This window comes from Gymnoscopelus microlampas, assembly GCF_963454915.1.
Source record: "Gymnoscopelus microlampas genome assembly, chromosome: 14".
Taxonomy (NCBI): Eukaryota; Metazoa; Chordata; class Actinopteri; order Myctophiformes; family Myctophidae; genus Gymnoscopelus; species Gymnoscopelus microlampas.
In genome coordinates, this window is record NC_139951.1 from 21,671,162 (window position 1) to 21,688,586 (window position 17,425).

The 17,425-nt window shown below is 41.5% G+C and overlaps 2 protein-coding genes across 3 annotated transcripts in view; both read right to left on the minus strand.

Annotated features, from left to right (window-relative positions):
* The window catches only part of mrtfba (myocardin related transcription factor Ba), a 37,208-nt gene extending 36,978 nt beyond the window's left edge, over positions 1-230 (minus strand). For both annotated transcript variants that reach the window (XM_084077699.1, XM_084077698.1), the window contains exon 1: positions 130-230. The gene's annotated coding sequence lies outside the window, so the exon portion shown is untranslated. The remainder of the gene's footprint in view (positions 1-129) is intronic.
* A 2,439-nt stretch (positions 231-2,669) lies between these two features.
* On the minus strand, positions 2,670-17,012 carry ercc4 (excision repair cross-complementation group 4). The gene is made up of 11 exons (XM_084077701.1): positions 16,685-17,012; positions 10,654-10,834; positions 10,135-10,330; positions 9,366-9,573; positions 8,808-8,988; positions 8,231-8,359; positions 7,886-7,990; positions 5,784-6,366; positions 5,279-5,371; positions 4,626-4,738; positions 2,670-3,864 (listed from the first exon to the last, which is right to left on the minus strand). Exons 1-11 carry the CDS (start codon positions 16,859-16,861, stop codon positions 3,122-3,124), a joined length of 2,709 nt encoding a protein of 902 aa, XP_083933827.1. The 5' UTR covers positions 16,862-17,012; the 3' UTR covers positions 2,670-3,121.
* Positions 17,013-17,425: the final 413 nt, after the last annotated feature.

Here is a 17,425-nt window from a genome sequence, read left to right on the forward strand (position 1 = left end):
TTCAGTTCACATCCACACAGCTAGAAGCTACAGTGTATTAACTGACAGCGGGCTAACATCCATGCTAAAAACAAGACCGTTATACACCGCGACATGTGACGACACGGTCATCACCCGATGTCATCTTACCGAATCTGCCAGAGAGGATCTAGATCCGTGCTGAGAGACTCACTGAGGGTGTCTGTGTGGAATATTGTGTGGAATGTTTTTTCCTGGACATCCAAGTTTATTTCTGCGGAGTAAAATGGCTGCGACTGTTCACTCACTGTTCGGATGCACGGGGTGACGTCACCGCGGCTATCAGACAGGAAAGCCTGTGGGAAGAGGGTGGGGGGAGCAGTGGTGTAAAGTAAACTAAGTACATTTACTCAAGTACGGTACTTTGAGGTACTTTTACTGTACTGGAGTATTTCCAATGTTCTGTACTTTTACTTCAAAAATATATCAATCCAATTTACTGTGTACCCAGCCAGAGATAAATTATTATAAATATAAAAATATAATATAAATATATAGCTAGACACACACACACAAACTATATACACATTCAGTATGGGAAATCATGTTGAAATGACAGTATGACAGTATTCAAACACGTTTCAAAATTGGATCAATGTATCAATTAGCAAGTATTTATTCATTTTTGGGCCAGAGTTTAAAATAAATTATGCCAAGAAGCCTCAAATGCCATAAGCGTTATTGCATTTGGAAAGCGCACAGCATTTGAGCTGCCATATCACATCTCTTCAACTCCAAATGAAGTGCTTTCTTTTTCAGGACAAGAACATGTTGCACTTATTCATAGTTAAAAAATTACTTCATAAATGGACCCTTTTCACAGATGTGTTGAATGTAGATGACAAATACCATAAGATGAAATTCGCCAAAGTGGAAGGAAGCAGCACTCCAAAATAAGGGTTTGCAGGACACTGTCAGTAAATGGTAACTGCTTTCTAAAGAAATAAAGAAAAAGGTAACTGATTGACAGTGTCTTGAAAACCCTTATTTTGGAGTGCCGCTTCCTTCCACCTTGGTGGACTTATTGAGTTAACCTTATCAGCATCCACGCCCAAAGGCAAGCAGGGGACGCACACCTGGCTCCAGTTTCAGACCAACATACCATATTACAGGATACAACAATCAGAGTTTGGTTATTGTACCAGAATTCTCTAGTAAACAGGAAAATAGTTCTGTAAGATAAATTGATTGTAATGGATGAATTGCACTGTGTCATGCTGAACCTTTATTATGGAATCTAATGTCAATTTCATAGTCTTTAGGCATACACCTGGATACACTAAAAGAGCATGCACACATACTATATTCATGTATGACTTTCTCTGCAGTAGGTTGCCTAAATAATCCCCCCCCCCCCACATGACTACCACTTTTAAAATGCTGTCATTACTGCCATCATGGGTGGGGTAATCTGATGCTGTCACCTTGGTACATCCAGTGTGAAAACAGTTAAAATGTATATTACTTTTTTATAGATGACAATAAGTAGGCCTAGTTAGACCTGAGAACAATAGTCTAAGAATTGTGTATGTTGTGACCGAATATGACAGCATTCTTGTATTTCAGTGTTGGGAGCACACACACACACACACACACACACAGACAAAACGTATATATAACAAAAATGTATAAGACAATTGTGGCGACCCTCATCCACCCTGCTTGTTGTTGCTGCAACAGTGTCAACAGTAAGTCAACAACACACTGAAGCTTTATTGACAAAATGTACAAAACACGCGCACGCGCACACACACACACACACACACACACACACACACACACACACACACACACACACACACACACACACACACACACACACACACACACACACACACACACACCTCACCTCACCTCATGCACTCTCTCTCCTCTCCAGGTTGCAGTTTATGTATTTATCTTTTTTTGGTTTACACCTTATATTGACTGATATGTCAATGTTCATTTATTTATGCTTATTGCTTAATAAAGATCTTTTGGTTATAATTTCAGTTGTGCCTGAGTCTCCAGTTGTTGAGCCCAGGACCTCTCGCACCCATAACGCGAGAATCATACCTCTAGACCAGGGCTGTCAAACTCATTTTGGGGTGCGGGCCACATTGGTCAAAAGGTGGCCCACATCACAGAGTCTAGACTATGTCAATCTGATGAAATCAGACAATTTGGTGGTGGTTAAGGTTAGGTAAGTAGTGGTTAAGGGTACATTATGTAGTGGATGGATAGGGTTAGGTAGCCTATGTATTGGTTAATGTAAAGGTTACGTATGTATTGGTTAGGGTCAAAGGTAAGATAGCCCACTGTTTTGGTGTGTAGTAGTGAATTCATGTCAATGAAATCAGGTCCAGTACAAGTACAGTATATACGTGCTACTAGGATGTGTTTACCATAAGGAGACTCCTCCCCTCCTTCCTCCAGGCTCTTCCCCTCCTTCTCCGTCCTCTGTTTGCCACGGTTACCAGTCATCACCACATAGACGTTCTCTTCCTGTGGACCTGAAAACACATAAGATTATAATCTACTTTAAGATAGTAAACACAGCTGTAGTTAATTAAATTGATAGTGGCTTAGTGGGTATGTTTGATTTATGTATAGTAGTTGGCAAGCATTGACAATACGATTGACTTGTCAGTGCTTACTCTTTGTTATACCTAAATCAAACACATTCATTATTTATTAGCTACAGCTGTCATGACACATCAGTGAAAAGGGTCCATTCCACGAGTTCTACAGAATTGTGTTCTACATACAGAATCAACTTTATTGTCACATCACAGGTTTACAGGTGTATAAAAAACAAAAGTATTTTTTACAATTACTACATAATTTCCATATTTAATATTCGCCGACAAACAATTTATACAAAAGTACGAGACCTGAGTTAAATACATAGATTCAAATGCACCAAAGACACTTTAACCTAGTTTGAAATTCACAGAAGGCAAAGTCAGTCCTGACAGTCACAAAACTGTACATGTAAAAGAAGGGCTGCATGATATTTGGCTCCAAACATGCAATTGCTCAATGGTTACAATTTATAAGGAAACAACTTTTCTTCTGTCTTTTTAAAGCTTAATACACCCTTAGATAAAAGCTTTCATGTCCATCATGTCCGTTTGCTCTTCTGGGCAGGTGCAGGGACATCAGCAATATTGTGCAGAAAGTCATAGAGCATCTTAGCATTAGAAGTATGCCCCAGTATCTGTGCAAGCTTGTCCTGACTGAATTTAGCTAAATCTGCCAGGCTGTCGGCCTTGCTGATAAGTGCCCTGTAGTTCTTGGCGTTGACCCCCGGCATCTTTAACAGGAAGTCGTACGGTCCGGGGTTATAGAGGTCGGCCGCCTCGGCCACCGTGTCGGACGACTCGCCCGTCACGGCCTGTGCCACCGCAGCATCTGGTTCTGGGCGACCTTTCTTCAGCTCTTTGAAGAGCTCAGCTGTGGCGTGGGGTGAGGCGCACCATAGGATGCGGAGGCGGGGGAAGTGCAGGGTGAGGAGGGTGAGTCGGGAGATGACGTCGTTGGGCGATATCTCCTGGCGGAAGTCGGTGCGGGCCACGAGGGAGAACGGTTTCGCCGGGTCAAACTCGATCAGCAGCACAGGCTTCTTGTAGTAGCGCGTCATGGACAGGCACTGGGTGTAGAGGCGGCCGCTCTGCAGCGAGCCGATCAGGTCGCTGACGCTCTTGCGCTCCACACAGGTGTCGTCGGTCAGGATGTAGTCCCCCACCTCGAGGGTGATGGGGTCGATGTCTAGCCCGCGCCGGTGGAGCAGGGAGGGCAGCTCGCTGCGGAACTCCCGCATGTCCACAATGACACGTGACGGCTCCTTCGGCTGCTCCTGTCCCCCTGTTCAAAACCAGACACAGATGTCCTTCATGGTTACTTTATTTTATTTCATTCACATATTGGTCTTTTTACGGCATGCTCTGAAAGAGGGCAGCCGCCTATAAGAGGGTCTGTGTGTGTGTGTGTGTGTATGTGTGTTTGTGTGTGTGTTTGTGTGCGAGCATGTCATTCTGGTCTGGAGCTAATCTCACAAACCACTGGACCAAATTACCCTATACTTTTCTTAATCACTTACAATGGAGGTCAAAGGGGCTCGAATTGCCCAAATATGGACATGGATGACCTATATTATATGATGACGTCATACGTTACATTTAACTTATAACTGTTTGACTGTCTACCATAACTAGCTAGCCTCTTTCAGAGCCAAGCTGTCTATAAGTGGGATGAATGACGGTCGAATCAATATGGAGTCATATGTCATAGATACGTCATAGATTGGCCACATGAACTCCAAGATCTAAATGAAGCCACGCCGTTATTAGACTCTATCTTGTTTCTTTTCTATTTAATCATGTTCTGTGCACATCCTTGACGGTCAGACGGTGAGAATAACACATTCAAATCCAGGTATAAAAGGATTATTGGCTCCTGGACAAGCACTAAAGTAACACTTTGAATTCAAATGTTCTGAGAGGGGAAGGAGGGGACATTTCATACATAGTGAACAACAATCCTGATGGAATGCAGAATGCAATGTTTGTACAGAGTCTAACAACCACAGCTAGTGCAGTAGAGTACAGTAAATGAATGGGACATGCCTGCTTTGCGAGTGTTGACAGTGGCGTTGGCAGGCTCCAGATTTCTAGCCAGGTCCAGGTTAGTGTCTTCTCTGCCCTCCCTCTCCTCTGGAACCACCATGGTGGCCTTCTCCCTGCCGTGTCACACACAAATATTGGGAAATAATATATTGTCGCTGTCGGGTGCTTCCAATGAATCCAAAGTATTCAAAGTTATTATTTAGTCACATGCTCTTGTTAACACTTTTTATTGGTTAATATTTATAACATTCACAGACAGACTTAACCACTTTCGACCTGGTAGCCCTATTTTCTTGACATAATTCAAAATACTTCCAACAATGACTAATACATATATATGTTCAGCTACTTCGGAATGTTAAGGCCGTTTCAGACAGGGAGCGAGTGACGCGGGCCTTCATTGTCGTTTTGTACTACTGCGTGTAGCAGGGGAAAAAAAGCTCACCACAATCCAGCTCTTGCCGCCCGCGGGTGTGTGCACAAAACGAGCATGAGCGCAAGAATTTCACAGAACCGCGCCCACTTGCCTCTCCGCCCCTCAACTTCTCTGTGCATCCCAAATAATCGCCCGTCCGTCTCACATTGAAAATGAATTACTAAGGTGCGTCACTCGCTCCCCGTCTGAAACAGCCTTTAGAAGAAACGGTTCTAACCTGATCAGGTGTTCAAAGGCTTTCTTCTCCTTAGAAAGAGCCGTCAGATACCTCTGCTCCTCTGTTGAGCCCCCATAGATAAGGAAATACACCCTGAGAAGAACAATGAGATGACACCATGAGCTGAACAAAAAGACTTCAAATGAGACCAAACTAAGACCAAACTAATAGTAAGAGTATATCAAAATGCTAACCAATCTACAAAACACTGAAACATGTAAGGCCATTTCCATGTTGAAAACAGCCATATTATAAAACATCTAAATAAGGTAATACTCTTTCCAAATCATCAACATTTATAATAACTTAAGGGCACTGGCGTACTCGGGATCATTCCCTGTTGGGAATGCATGCTCTACCCGGTCATAAAAACAATACCCATTGAACCCGTCTTTCTGTCTGTGTCCCTTTTATACCCATATCTTTTTTTACTGAGCATCACAATGAAGGGAAACTGTGAAGGGGTGTGGACTGTCAGCACTCACATAAACACACAAACACACACCTCAGCGGCGTCCCCGGCCGACTGGCCTTGTAGATCTCCAGCTGGCGGACGAAGCTGAGCTCAGCGTCATACAACACCACAAAGCTGGGTTCCACCTCGTGGAGCACACGTGTCAGGCTGTATGGGTCGCTGCAGCCCCTCAGCGGGTGGATGACCGTCATGGGCTCCTTCAGCAAGCCGTAGTAGGCGTCGGACGACAGGTCCAACTTCAGCTGCTCTTCCTCTTCTTCCCCGTCCATCAGTCCATCTTCGTCTATGCTACTGGCCGTCCTCTCAGTTTCGTCCCTCTCATGGTCTTCGTCCTTCCCCATCATCTGGGTCAGGGTCAGGGATGGTCTGCTTTTACTTTTAGAGCTCTTCTGTGCTGCTTTCTTCCCTTTGGATGTCTTCTCAGGCTGTCGGTTCATGGTCCAACCTTTGCCATGTCTGTGTGAGTCCAGTTCTAAGGTGGCGGCAGCGGCCGCGTCCCGCTTGCCGACAGTACGTGTGTACAGCCGGTTGAGCAGCGCGTCAGAGCCGCGGTTGATGTACTGCTGCAGCTGGGCGCATGTCCTGTCATCACTGGCACAGATCAACACACGGCCTGCAGGAAGAAAGCAAATGATAAGACGATAGAGGATGCTTGGTTGATAGATAAGATAAACTGATAACAAAACAAGCAATCCATAAGGGTTTAAAACAGCGGTCAGACATTGTTCCCTCTAGAAGGTCAGATAAGGCTACCTATACTGGGACATGAGCTGAGAGGAGGGTTTAAAGGAGGTTGATTCTCCTTAGGGAAGGGTGTCTAATACAGCACAGGGGAAGGCATGGTTAACCTTTTAAAGTATAATTTCAGAGCTCCCAAGACACTAACGAGTCATATTTTAGTATATCAATACTTACTGATATACTTATTGCAATGCTAGGTTAGTGTTCACATATTTTTCAAAGAAAATGGATCTGTTGTTACATAAAATGTCATCATATCTACCATGTGATGAAATTGTGTTGCGAGAACCTGTGACCTGCACTGTAAATATGAGGGATTTTGCCATGCAAAGTGTGACGGCCAGAGTCATGACCAATTGACTCTGTTTAACCATGATTTGACACCTGACAATCGCCCTGCTCAGGACTGAGATTTCTACATGTGTGTGATTAAGTGTGGGAGATTCAGTCTGCATGCTGGCAGCAGCACTCAAGGACAGTTGTCGAGCATTCTTTATCCGTTTTTTATTTTGTTTGAAAAACATTGCTTGAAAATAATTTAGTTTTGGGGTTGCTATTGTTCTGATGGTTCTTGAATTACTTTGAATGCAATTTATGTTGAGGTTGATTTTTTCTTATTTTTATTGAATGCAAGTTTGTTGTAACCCACCTCTGGTTAATACAAAGACTGTTCCAAAGAGCTACAGGTTCTTTATTTTTTTATTGAGTACTTTGTTCGGCTTCCTTCACACCACCTGCCTAAACAAAAAAGGAGAGACTTCACACCTACCTGGCACCCCTAAAAAATAGCTAATTGTGGAAACCGTTACAAACGGCAAACAACATTAAATGCTTGAACAGTAAACCTGAGGAAAAAACATGACTTCAGAGATGACTTCCTGTTCAAACAAGGCATAGACTGGTACTATGATAAATGCTGTTGGGTACTGGATAAACTACTCTGACAAATGTGTACAATGGGTATCGCATAACTGGAGGGGCATGCGTTCAGAATGGTCATGCCCTGTAGTACACTTATGTGCTTATGTTTATGCATCCATTCTTAACAGTCAATTCAAAGGGACTTTATTGGCATGAGAAAACATCCATTTACATTGCCAAAGTAAATATCAAACAAACCAATAAAATAATAAAAACTAAGAAATGTATGTACAATTAGTAGATTTTGCCATGCAAATCCAAGCAGCTTTAAATACTTGAACAGTGAACCTGAAGAAAAAAACATGACTTCAGAGATGACTTCCTGTTCCAACAATCTGTTAGTAGGTACTGGGGTGGATAATGCCTTAGATTAGAAGATCTGAGTGCATTTTATGTTGTCTTGATATCTAAGATGTGTGTGGACCTTTTTCAAAAAATGCACATAATTAGTGTAATTATAGTAGTCTGACCTGGTTTATGTTCAGAGCTTTTGTTCTCCTTCTCAATCTCCTGGAGGACCTCCGTCAAAGCCTCCCACTTAGGACTCTTCTCCAGCACCAGCTCTCGCTTCAACTCTGAGATGCACACACACAAGCACAGTTTAAAATAATATTCTCTGATTCAAAAACGAATACAATAACATTAAATATTACAACTATAATAGTAGCAATTTAATTTAAAAAAATAAGATGTAACTGAATTCCAGACCACAGGTTACTGTTGCTTGCTTACAATGTTGATGATTTAAGAATTAACTTAGTCTGAACTATGTAGCGCTGGCCAAAACTATTAATTCAAAATGCTTTGTCAGTTACCTGTGCCAGAGGTCTGCTTCTTCTCTGTCTCTGCTGCCACTTTGAGCTTCTTCTTGCTCTCTGGGATGCGGTACACTCTGCTCCTGGCATTCACAAACATGGAGGTGCTGGAGTCCAGGAACAGCCAACCTGGTGGTAGCATGTTCACATGATAAACCGAATAGCAGCTCAGTCGTAGTAGTAGTAGTAGTAGTAGCAGCAGCAGCAAAAGTAGCAATTGTAGTGTCATATACAGTGATGCAACACAGCCTGGACAAGAGCTTGTACTCATTTTCAAAAGTCAGTACCCTAGTTTCAGTAAAGTATTATCTGAAGAAAATACCCATCTCTTTAGATATTACTATGCTATTACCATATTGTGCTGCACATTATTCAAAATTGAAGCACTTGCCTGGCATACGTTTCTGTACTCAGCTGACTGCCTCTATCTAATCCTACTGTATGCACCTTTTGTCAGCATTCTTATTCAAAACATATCCGGCTTCCAATAACCTTACAAGGCCAGACAAGACAGGACTTCCCCAAGGTGAAGTTGGGGTTGTATGCCAGCAGTGCAAACACATTTAGTCAGCCTCACCAGAGTTGTTGCCAAAGCTCTTCTGGCTGGTGTGCAGGGACTCGAGCAGGTTGAGGAAAGTGACACAGTCATACTGGGTCAGGTAGAGCAGCAGAACTCTCAGCACCTTCAGATCCTGGACCAGGGCCTTGGTTTTGGCCCCCAACTGGTGCCACAGAGGATCCAGGTAGTGACGGATGGTCTGGGTGGGGAGAGAGGGCAAAATAAATGAATAATAATAATCAGACTAATAAACAGAATCATGACTGGAATGAGTAATTATTAATAATCTTAAGCATGTAAGCTAAAAGCTGTAGGCAGCTTCCCACCGTTGTTTATAGATTATTGTACTTGTGTAATGACCACCATTGTTTTTATTTTGACTCTCTCAATGTCGTTGTTCACAATATGTATATATGTTTCTTTTCTATTAAGAAACAAATCAAAAAGAGGCATTGACATTTTGACAGTTATAAAAGGTTTGGGTCTTAATTGCGGTTAATTTCCCACAATGTCTAGTTCTATCCTCTATTCTGTTCTCTAGTCTAATCTCTCTGCAATCGTGCCGTTGTGGCAGACCTTCTCGAAGGCGTTGCCCAGTGTGTTCTCCAGGGAGAGGTCTTCGGCCTCCAGTGTGGGGTTGTAGCGCTTCAGCTCCTTCAGGCAGGCACCCATGATGTCCAGGATGGAGCTCTGGATGGTTTTCATGGCCGGGGTCAGAGCCACGTGCAGCTCCACCACCTCTGGCTTGTGTCTGTCTAGAGCCGTGTTCACCGACGCTTGGAACCTGGGAGGGAGGGAAGAAGGGAGGGAGGCGGGTGAGCGAGTTAAGAAATAGAGCGACAGAGAGACGAGGGGGAGAAAGGGAAAGAGATAGAGAATGTTATCAGACTTTGCCAAGTCTCAACCTCATTTCCATGTGTTATGTTACATATTGGTGGCATGTCTATAATGTCTACAATACTTGCCAACGTTCTCTGTAACTGTATCGCTAGTAACCTAGTTTTTTACCCATTGTGACGTATATGGGTCGCAGAAGAACTACATGCAGGGTTTCAACTCTGTGGCTGTGGACCACGAAGTGAACGCGAAGTTAGTAACCCGACAATCTCAATAACCTTGGATGTTCAACTTCCTCCCTTGCAATGCACACTGGTAAATGAAGACATCATCTGTGTCTGTGAGCAGAACTCTGCTTTCTCAGTGAATGTGATGCAAATTGCTTCCATTGACAACACTGACCATCAGAAATGATTGCACATCCACAAAAAAAGTGGCAAAGTTATCCTTTAAATACCAATGCAGAAACCGAGACAAAGTCATGATGTTTTATCAGAATCTACCAGACCTGGGCCAGAGGTAGAGTTTCTTGACAAAAAGGTTCCTCATGACGCGCTCCACCTGGCAGAATCCAGAGGAGAAGGCTGTGGCCTTGTCTGTGAAGGCCTTAATGAAGCCAGTCTTGTTCTTCTGTCTGAACAGGCGCAGGATGAAGGCCTCCTGGCATGACTCGATGATCTTATGGGCCCGGTACACCAGGATGCCTGGAGACAAGGGAGGGACGCAGCAGTTAAAAGCAATATCAGTTTTATTTGCTTGTTTGTTTTTTCTGCAACCATGATAGATTCCACAGAGTCAACGGTTTCAGGGTTAACTCTTGAAAATAACCATTTCAAAGTAAAGCACTACTTGTATAACTTGCAGAAAGTTCAATCTTAGGTCTCAAGTTACCATCTTGCTTAAAACATTCAGACTCTTGCGCAGACTAGACAATCTATATTTTACAGATATTGAATGGTACACTTCAGATGTATATTTTTTTATTTTGTGAACACAGTTTCAGAACACAACTTGAGCTGTATGAGACCTGATATGAGGTGTGCAGGGATGCGGTCAGTGAGGAAGTCCACCACCAGGATTCTGCTGGTAACAAACAGGACCCCTCCCTGGGTGTACACATTATAGCGCTCTGTGCTCTGGATGTCACTTGTCACTGTCCTAGGCAGGTGCGACACACCCTCAATCCTCAGCTGCTCTGTAAAATACTCCTGGGAAAGACAGGGAAGGAGGACAATTTAAGCATTGTTCATTCTGTGTTTTTTCAACATGTGTTGTTGTTAAGTCCCCCTACGTGCTAGTAAAACGTCAGGGGACGCCATGAATGATGACCTTTCTGTAGAGGAACGCAATCAGAAGTAAATGTATAAAAATAATAATAATGTAATCTTGTGTCTAGAGCTCGGCAATTAATCAAAAATATATCAAAAACAATATTTTGAATTTATTTATGTCTTATATAATCAAATAATCGCCACAAACAAATTCTAATAATCGACTAAATTGATTAGTCCGATTAACCGCTTAAGCTCTATATAAACTTGGTTGTACAATGGTGCCGTGCAAAAATAATAACTACAAGCTCGCAACGCATTGTGAGCTTGTAGATCTGCTATTTTCACTCATTTATTTTTTAAATAATCGTCGATTAACATAATAACATAAGTTTATTGTCGATTAACATAATCGATGACAAACCTTGAAATAATCGTGAAGTCATATCACCCAGCCCTACTTTTGTCCTTGGCACAATAATAAGTGTTCATCATCACTTGTCTAGTCTATATAAGGGGCAACTTATTTTTTTAACTTCCTGAATCTTACTGTACTAGGATCCTTGCCACCAGTTCTGTAACTGTTACACACAACCACTCTCCCTTCCCGTCCCCTACGCAAACAAAGTGAAGGTGATGATGACGACATGGAGTCGCCTATGTGATGCAATCACAGCACATCTAGGCTCCAAGAGTAAGACAGCTACTTCCTCCAGGCAACCACCAGACACACACAAACAGGCAGTTACGCACACACAATCATACACGTAACACCCCAGACACCTGTTCTATTATTTAAAAACACCCCCAAAACACACAGGCACCTGACACCTGAGTTGATATCAGTACATAGAACTATGTGTACACACAAACAGAGCAACTACCTTTAAATACATTTGGAAAGAAACGCTGACATTAGTCTCAAAGGTTTTATTCCAAGTGACTGCAAAATCTTGAAATATTGGTAAGCACACTGACTTAAGTATGCGCGCACGCACGCACGCGCGCGCACACACACACACACACACACACACACACACACACACACACACACACACACACACACACACACACACACACACACACACACACACACACACACACACACACACACACACACACACACACACACACACACACACACACACACACACACACACACAGCTATGACATCAGGGACCCCTATTGTATATACATGATTGAAGTTTTTGTTTCTGGAACTTGGGAATAGATAGCCCTCCGGTTATGCAGAAGGATATTTCAGAGCACTTACACTGTAGTAGGGCAGTTTCGAGGCTCCGTGAGCACCCCAAAAACACATCTCTTAAACCTGTTTTTTTAGGACCCTAAAGGTGTCTAGTAATGATTTCTGCTTGTTGCCCATGTCAACTAATGTCCCATGGGGTTTATTTTTAACCCTTTCTGACACCTACCCCCAACCCAAACCATAACATGAAGATAACAGAGAATACCATAACTCTTGAAGTAAACAACATACAGCAACAAATGAACACATTTTCCTATATCATTTTGACCCAAGGAATGCATTAAAGTGGTTATTATAAAGATTCAAGCACATCTTGACTCTATTTCAGGACATAAACAGCCAAAAACAAGCAGAAAACGTTCAAATCACAATTATCACATCTATATTTCTCTTTGTACTAAACTTTTAAGGTGTATTCATTTTTACCATATGTTTTTTAGGACCTTTATTGTGTCTAGTTAAGATTTATTCTTGTTGCCCTGGTCAAATAATGGCCCATGAGGTTCATTTTAACCCTTTCTGACACCTATTGCCAATCAAACCATAAAATTGAGATAACAGAAAATACCATAACTCTTGAAGTAAACAACATACAGCGACAAATGAACACATTTTTCTATATAATTTTGACCCAAGGAATTCATTGAAGTGGTTATTATAAAGATTCAAGCACATCTTGACTCTATTTCAGGACATAAACAGCCAAAAACAAGCAGAAAACACTCAAATCACGTCTATATTTCTCTTTTTACTACATTTTTAAGGTGTATTCTTTTTTACCATATGTCTTTTCGGACCCTAAAGGTGTCTAGTTAAGTTTTAATGTTGTTGCCCTGGTCAAATAAGGTTCCATGGGGTTTATTTTAACCCTTTGTTACACCTATTCCCAACCCGAACCATACAATGGAGACAATAGAAAATACCATAACTCTTGAAATAAACATACATAGACAAATTAACACATTTCTATATATAATTTTGACCCAAGGAATTCATTAAAGTGGTTATTATTAAGATTCAAGCAGGTCTTGACTCTATTTCAGGACAGAAACTGCAAAAAACTAACAGAAAATGTTCAAATCACATCTATATTAATCCTTGTATTAAATACTTAAGGTGTCTTACTTTACCCCATGTTTTTTGGACCCTTATGGTGTCTAGTTAAGATTTCTTCTTGTTGCCCAGGTCAACTAATGTCCCATGGGGTTCATTTGGTGACCATTTTAAATCGATGTCCACAGGAGAGGCGTTTTCATATCTGAACCAGACAACGTACAAAGACAAATAAACCCACTTTTTCATAGAATGTTTACACCAGGAACCTAATGGAAAGGTTACTGACATGGTCCAACCATTCTTTATTGGTGAAAAACACACAAATATCAAATTCTGGCTTATATTTAGGCATAATATAACTTTCTTGAATAATCAAAACATAATGTCACTGATCGGTATCATCCATCTCAACCTCTTCCCTCTTATCATCATCATCATCATCATCATCATCATTAAATATTGTTAGGATGATCATACACCAACTTGAAAGCCTTTTGAAATTTGGGGTTCTTCTGGAGCTTTTTGATTGGTGCCACCTTGCCCTTGAAGGAACTAGTACAGCCCTGATCACTGAATACATGTATGGTACCCAAGCAGGGTGCTACAGTATGGCTGCCCAAGAGAGGTTGCTAGCTCCGTGACATTTACCAGCTGACGGTGCCTGCCTGTGCCAGTGTCAAGGTAGATGAGCAGGTTGATGTCGTCATTAACATCAACAATCATTCAAATCTGCTAACACAAGAACTCACCAAAGTTATATAGGTATTGATCAATCAACTCACTTCTCAATCTAATGCCACAAGTTTATGAGCTGTTCCTTCCACGATGAGAGCAGCTGTTTCACATTTTGCCAGCCGGGATGCTGCCTCCTTACTCCCCCAGACCTTGAGCATCAACTGCAGAGCTGTCGCATATTTTCCGCATTGCCCAGAAAGAACTTAAAGTCCTGGGGTTTCCTGGTGGCTTGACCTTGCACTATGAATTTCTCAGAAAGTCCACGCCTCAGCCTCTACTGCGCCCTTGATGGAATCAAGAGTGGTCTTGAGTCCATCAAGGCGCAGTAGAGGCTGAGGCGTGGACCAGCTCGCTTGCCCCCATGCCAGGACACACTCATCCCCCACATCCAGTGGGTGAACTATAGAGTGACCTGTTACAAGCGAGCAGCTGAGCCAATCTTTTGGAGGCCTAAATCCTATGATGATGGTCAGGGGTGGCATAAGACAGAAGGAGGGATTTTGGAGCCTGTCTGGTCTTGCGGGCCAATTCTGCCCCTATCTCTCATTGACCTCTTGGCTGCTGGTGTCATCAGTGATGATGTGAGGGAAGAGGAGGAGTTTGATGATGAGATGGATGATACTGATCAGTGAAATTGTGTTTTGATATAAGCCAGAATTTGATATTTGTGTGTTTTTCACCAATAAAGAATGGTTGTACCATGTCAGTGACCTTTCCATTAGATTCCTGGTGTAAACATTCTATGAAAAAGTGGGTTTATTTGTCTTGGTTCAGATATGAAAACGCCACTCCTGAGGACATCGAATTAAAATGGTCACCAAATGAACCCCATGGGACATTAGTTGACCTGGGCAACAAGAAGAAATCTTAACTAGACACCATAAGGGTCCTAAAAACATGGGGTAAAGTAGAATACACCTTAAGTATTTAATACAAGGATTAATATAGATGTGATTTGAACATTTTCTGTTAGTTTTTTTGCAGTTTCTGTCCTGAAATAGAGTCAAGACCTGCTAAACCTGCAAAATTATATATAGAAATGTGTTAATTTGTATGGTATTTTCTATTGTCTCCATTGTATGGTTCGGGTTGGAAATAGGTGTAACAAAGGGTTAAAATAAACCCCATGGGACCTTATTTGACCAGGGCAACTAGATTAAAACTTAACTAGGCACCTTTACGGTCCTAAAAGACATATGGTAGAAAATAATACACCTTAAAATGTAGTACAAAGAGAAATATAAATGTGATTTCAAAATATTCTGCTATCTTTTGCTGTTTCTGTCCTGAAATAGAGTCAAAATGTGCTTGGATCTTAATACTAACCACTTCAATGAATTCCTTGGGTCCAAATGATATAGAAAAATGTATTAATTTGTCTCTGTAGGTTGTTTACTTCAAGAGTTATGGTATTTTCTGTTATCTCCATTTTATGGTTTGATTGGGAATAGGTGTCAGAAAGGGTTAAATGAACCCCATGGGCCATTATTTGACCAGGGCAACAAGAATAAATCTTAACTAGACACCATAAAGGTCCTAAAAAACATATGGTAAAAAAGAATACACCTTAAAAGTTTAGTACAAAGAGAAATATAGATGTGATCATTATGATTTCAACATTTTCTGCTAGTTTTTGTCTGTTTCTGCCCTGAAATAGAGTCAATATGTGTTTGAATCTTAATAAAAACTACTTTAATGAATTCCTTGGGTCAAAATGATATAGAAAAGTGTGTTCATTTGTTGCTGTATGTTGTTTACTTCAAGAGTTATGGTATTCTCTGTTATCTCCATGTTATGGTTTGGGTTGGGGGTAGGTGTCAGAAAGGGTTAAAAATAAACCCCATGGGACATTAGTTGACATGGGCAACAAGCAGAAATCATAACTAGACACCTTTAGGGTCCTAAAAAAACAGGTTTAAGAGATGTGTTTTTGGGGTGCTCACGGAGCCTCGAAACTGCCCTACTACTGCGGTACCTATAGCCCAGAAACATGACAGTCATGGATGAACTTCAACCTGGTGTTTGCACTTTCTCATTTTTTGGCCCGTACATCTACATAAACGTTCAAATTTCAAATATAAAGTGCTTATTCCATGGCCACGGATGTTACAATTATGTACGGGCCCGCAGAAGTACCCGTATATTCCGTATTGTTCAATAAAAAGCATTTCAATTCGATCGGTGGCCATTTTTTCCGTATTTTCTCAACGCTTTCAACTATGCGACCTTATCGGTTGGGAGGTGTATTGCACTCTGATATATGATTTGATTTGATTTTTTCTTTATTAAAGTGTCATGCTTCCAAAGGAAGCCCAGCCCATATGGACTTACAGGACACTAGTATTTCATTTAACAAACGATGAACCAACATAATAATTCAAAACAATAAACAAACAAATAACAAACTAAAACACTCAAGCTTCCTGCCCATGGCAGATTACATAAATACAACTTAAAATACAACATATATTACAACTATGAGAAAATGGCCACCAGTCGGATAAAAATGCTTTTTATTTAACAATACGTTAGATACGGGTACTTTTGCGGGCCCGTACAGAATTTTAACATCCATGGCCATGAGTTAATCACTTTATATTTGAAATCTAAACGTTTATGTATATGTATGGACCAAAAAGGGAGAAAAAAAAAGATTCATGGCTATGCAGTACCCATCATAGCCAGGTCTTCAAGTGGGAAATGTAACGTTGTTATGTAGTTGTTCTGACCTGCTCTGGAGTGGTCGCGTTGAGCAATAGGACCAGGCTGTCCTCCACGGAGTGGACCCGCATGAACTGCAGCAGAATGCGGTCTATCCCCAGACCCTCCGCCGTCACCAGCAGCCCGTCACATTCTAACAGGTTCAGGAACATCTCCGTCTCAAACTCCAGCAAAGGCCCCGCCATGATTGAATAGTCACGACTTACATCAACTGAAACAAAGATAGAGTCTCGTCTTCACAATGATAAAAAAAAGAAAACGATAGATAGCTAAAAATGTAGGAGAAATTAAATCATTCATAGAGAGCCACTTATGTCACAGACGTTGGACAATGTTTTGAACTTGCACTTCCGGTCACGTGAGACGGAAACACAACACTACAAACAAGGAAAAACAAGTCAAATCCAAAACCTAGCGCCATCTGCTGCACTGGAAGCTATAAATAGGCGAAGGTTACTTTGAATTTGACAGTAGTGGAAAAAGTAGCTACTACATTTTGTTTTACTTAAAAGTATAAATACTGCAATGTAGAAATACTCTGTTACAAGTGAAAGTCCAGTATTCAAAATGTACTTGAGTAAAAGTACAAAAGTACCAAAAGTAAAAGTACTCATTGTGCAGAATGTCCCATTTCACATGTTCAAAATGTATAAAAAATCTTTTGAAAATAGCAGATCTACAAGCTCACAATGCTTCACATGGCCACGGCCACGCATTATGAGCTTGTAGATCTGCTATTTTCAAATTGC

Coding starts and splice junctions, on each gene's coding strand:
- ercc4 (XM_084077701.1), bottom strand. CDS start 16,861: ATGGCGGGGCCTTTGCTGGAGTTTGAGACGGAGATGTTCCTGAACCTG. Junction 10,835..16,684: donor ACGCGACCACTCCAGAGCAG/GTCAGAACAACT, acceptor TGTCTTTCCCAG/GAGTATTTTACAGAGCAGCT. Junction 4,739..5,278: donor GCCTTTGAACACCTGATCAG/GTTAGAACCGTT, acceptor GTGACACGGCAG/GGAGAAGGCCACCATGGTGG.